Below are 810 nucleotides of genomic sequence, written 5' to 3'. Positions count from 1 at the left end.
TTATTGATTGCAAATATATATGGACAATTCTGTTTTATCTAAAAAATATTATAAATATTATTTTAAAACAAAATTAATGAAAAGTTAAATTACTATTATTATTAGTTATAAATATATACAATAAATGCAGTTTTGATTTATAAATATTTTAAGTATAAATATTATTTTAAAACAAAATTAATTTAAAAAAAAGAAAAAATTTTGTTATTATTAGTTACAAATATATATGAAAATGCTGTTTTGAATTTTATTTTCATTTAAAAAAATAATATATTATTTTAAAACAATTAAAGGAAAATTTATATTTTTTATAAATATATATGAAAAATGCTGTTTTGAATTCCATTTTCATTAAAAAAAAAATGGTATAAATATTATTTAAAAACAAAATTCATTTAAAATATTGATAATATTAAAATATTATTATTAAATAATTAATATTAATATATTATTTATTAATATTTATTTATTATTAATAATAATATTAAAATAGTATTTACAAATATATATGAAAAATGAAACTACATTTAAAACTATATTATAAATATTATTTCAAACCAAAATAAATGAAAATAATACCATAGCTTTATTTTCTTCAATGTTCTTGGCCCTTTTGCTCAGTATCTGCATCTCTTCGTCGGTCAGTAGACTCTCCACATTGGGCATGTTATCAGAGGGTTTTGATTGGCTCTCTGCTCGAATACGGTCGTATAAAGTCGGCTCTTTTGATTGTTCTGGCTCGTGCCGCTTCCTGTTTCCTCCTGCAGGCTTCCTGCTGATGGGCCGAGCTGGGGGCGTGGCGTCTTTGTT

General features: G+C 21.6%; 1 protein-coding gene across 1 annotated transcript in view; it reads right to left on the bottom strand.

Annotated features, from left to right (window-relative positions):
- The window catches only part of LOC107668429 (cell division cycle-associated 7-like protein), a gene marked incomplete at its 5' end in the record, with an annotated part of 1,504 nt that extends 697 nt beyond the window's left edge, over positions 1-807 (bottom strand). The window contains one exon of the mRNA XM_016460295.1: positions 580-807. Coding sequence (XP_016315781.1) covers positions 580-807 — 228 coding nt within the window. The remainder of the gene's footprint in view (positions 1-579) is intronic.
- Between the last annotated feature and the right edge of the window lie 3 nt (positions 808-810).

The sequence above is a fragment of the Sinocyclocheilus anshuiensis genome, unplaced genomic scaffold (genome assembly GCF_001515605.1).
Source record: "Sinocyclocheilus anshuiensis isolate Anshui unplaced genomic scaffold, SAMN03320099.WGS_v1.1 scaffold23609, whole genome shotgun sequence".
NCBI classification, from domain to species: Eukaryota; Metazoa; Chordata; class Actinopteri; order Cypriniformes; family Cyprinidae; genus Sinocyclocheilus; species Sinocyclocheilus anshuiensis.
Note: the sequence above shows the minus strand (reverse complement) of the source record. Positions and strands in the feature narration are given on the sequence as shown.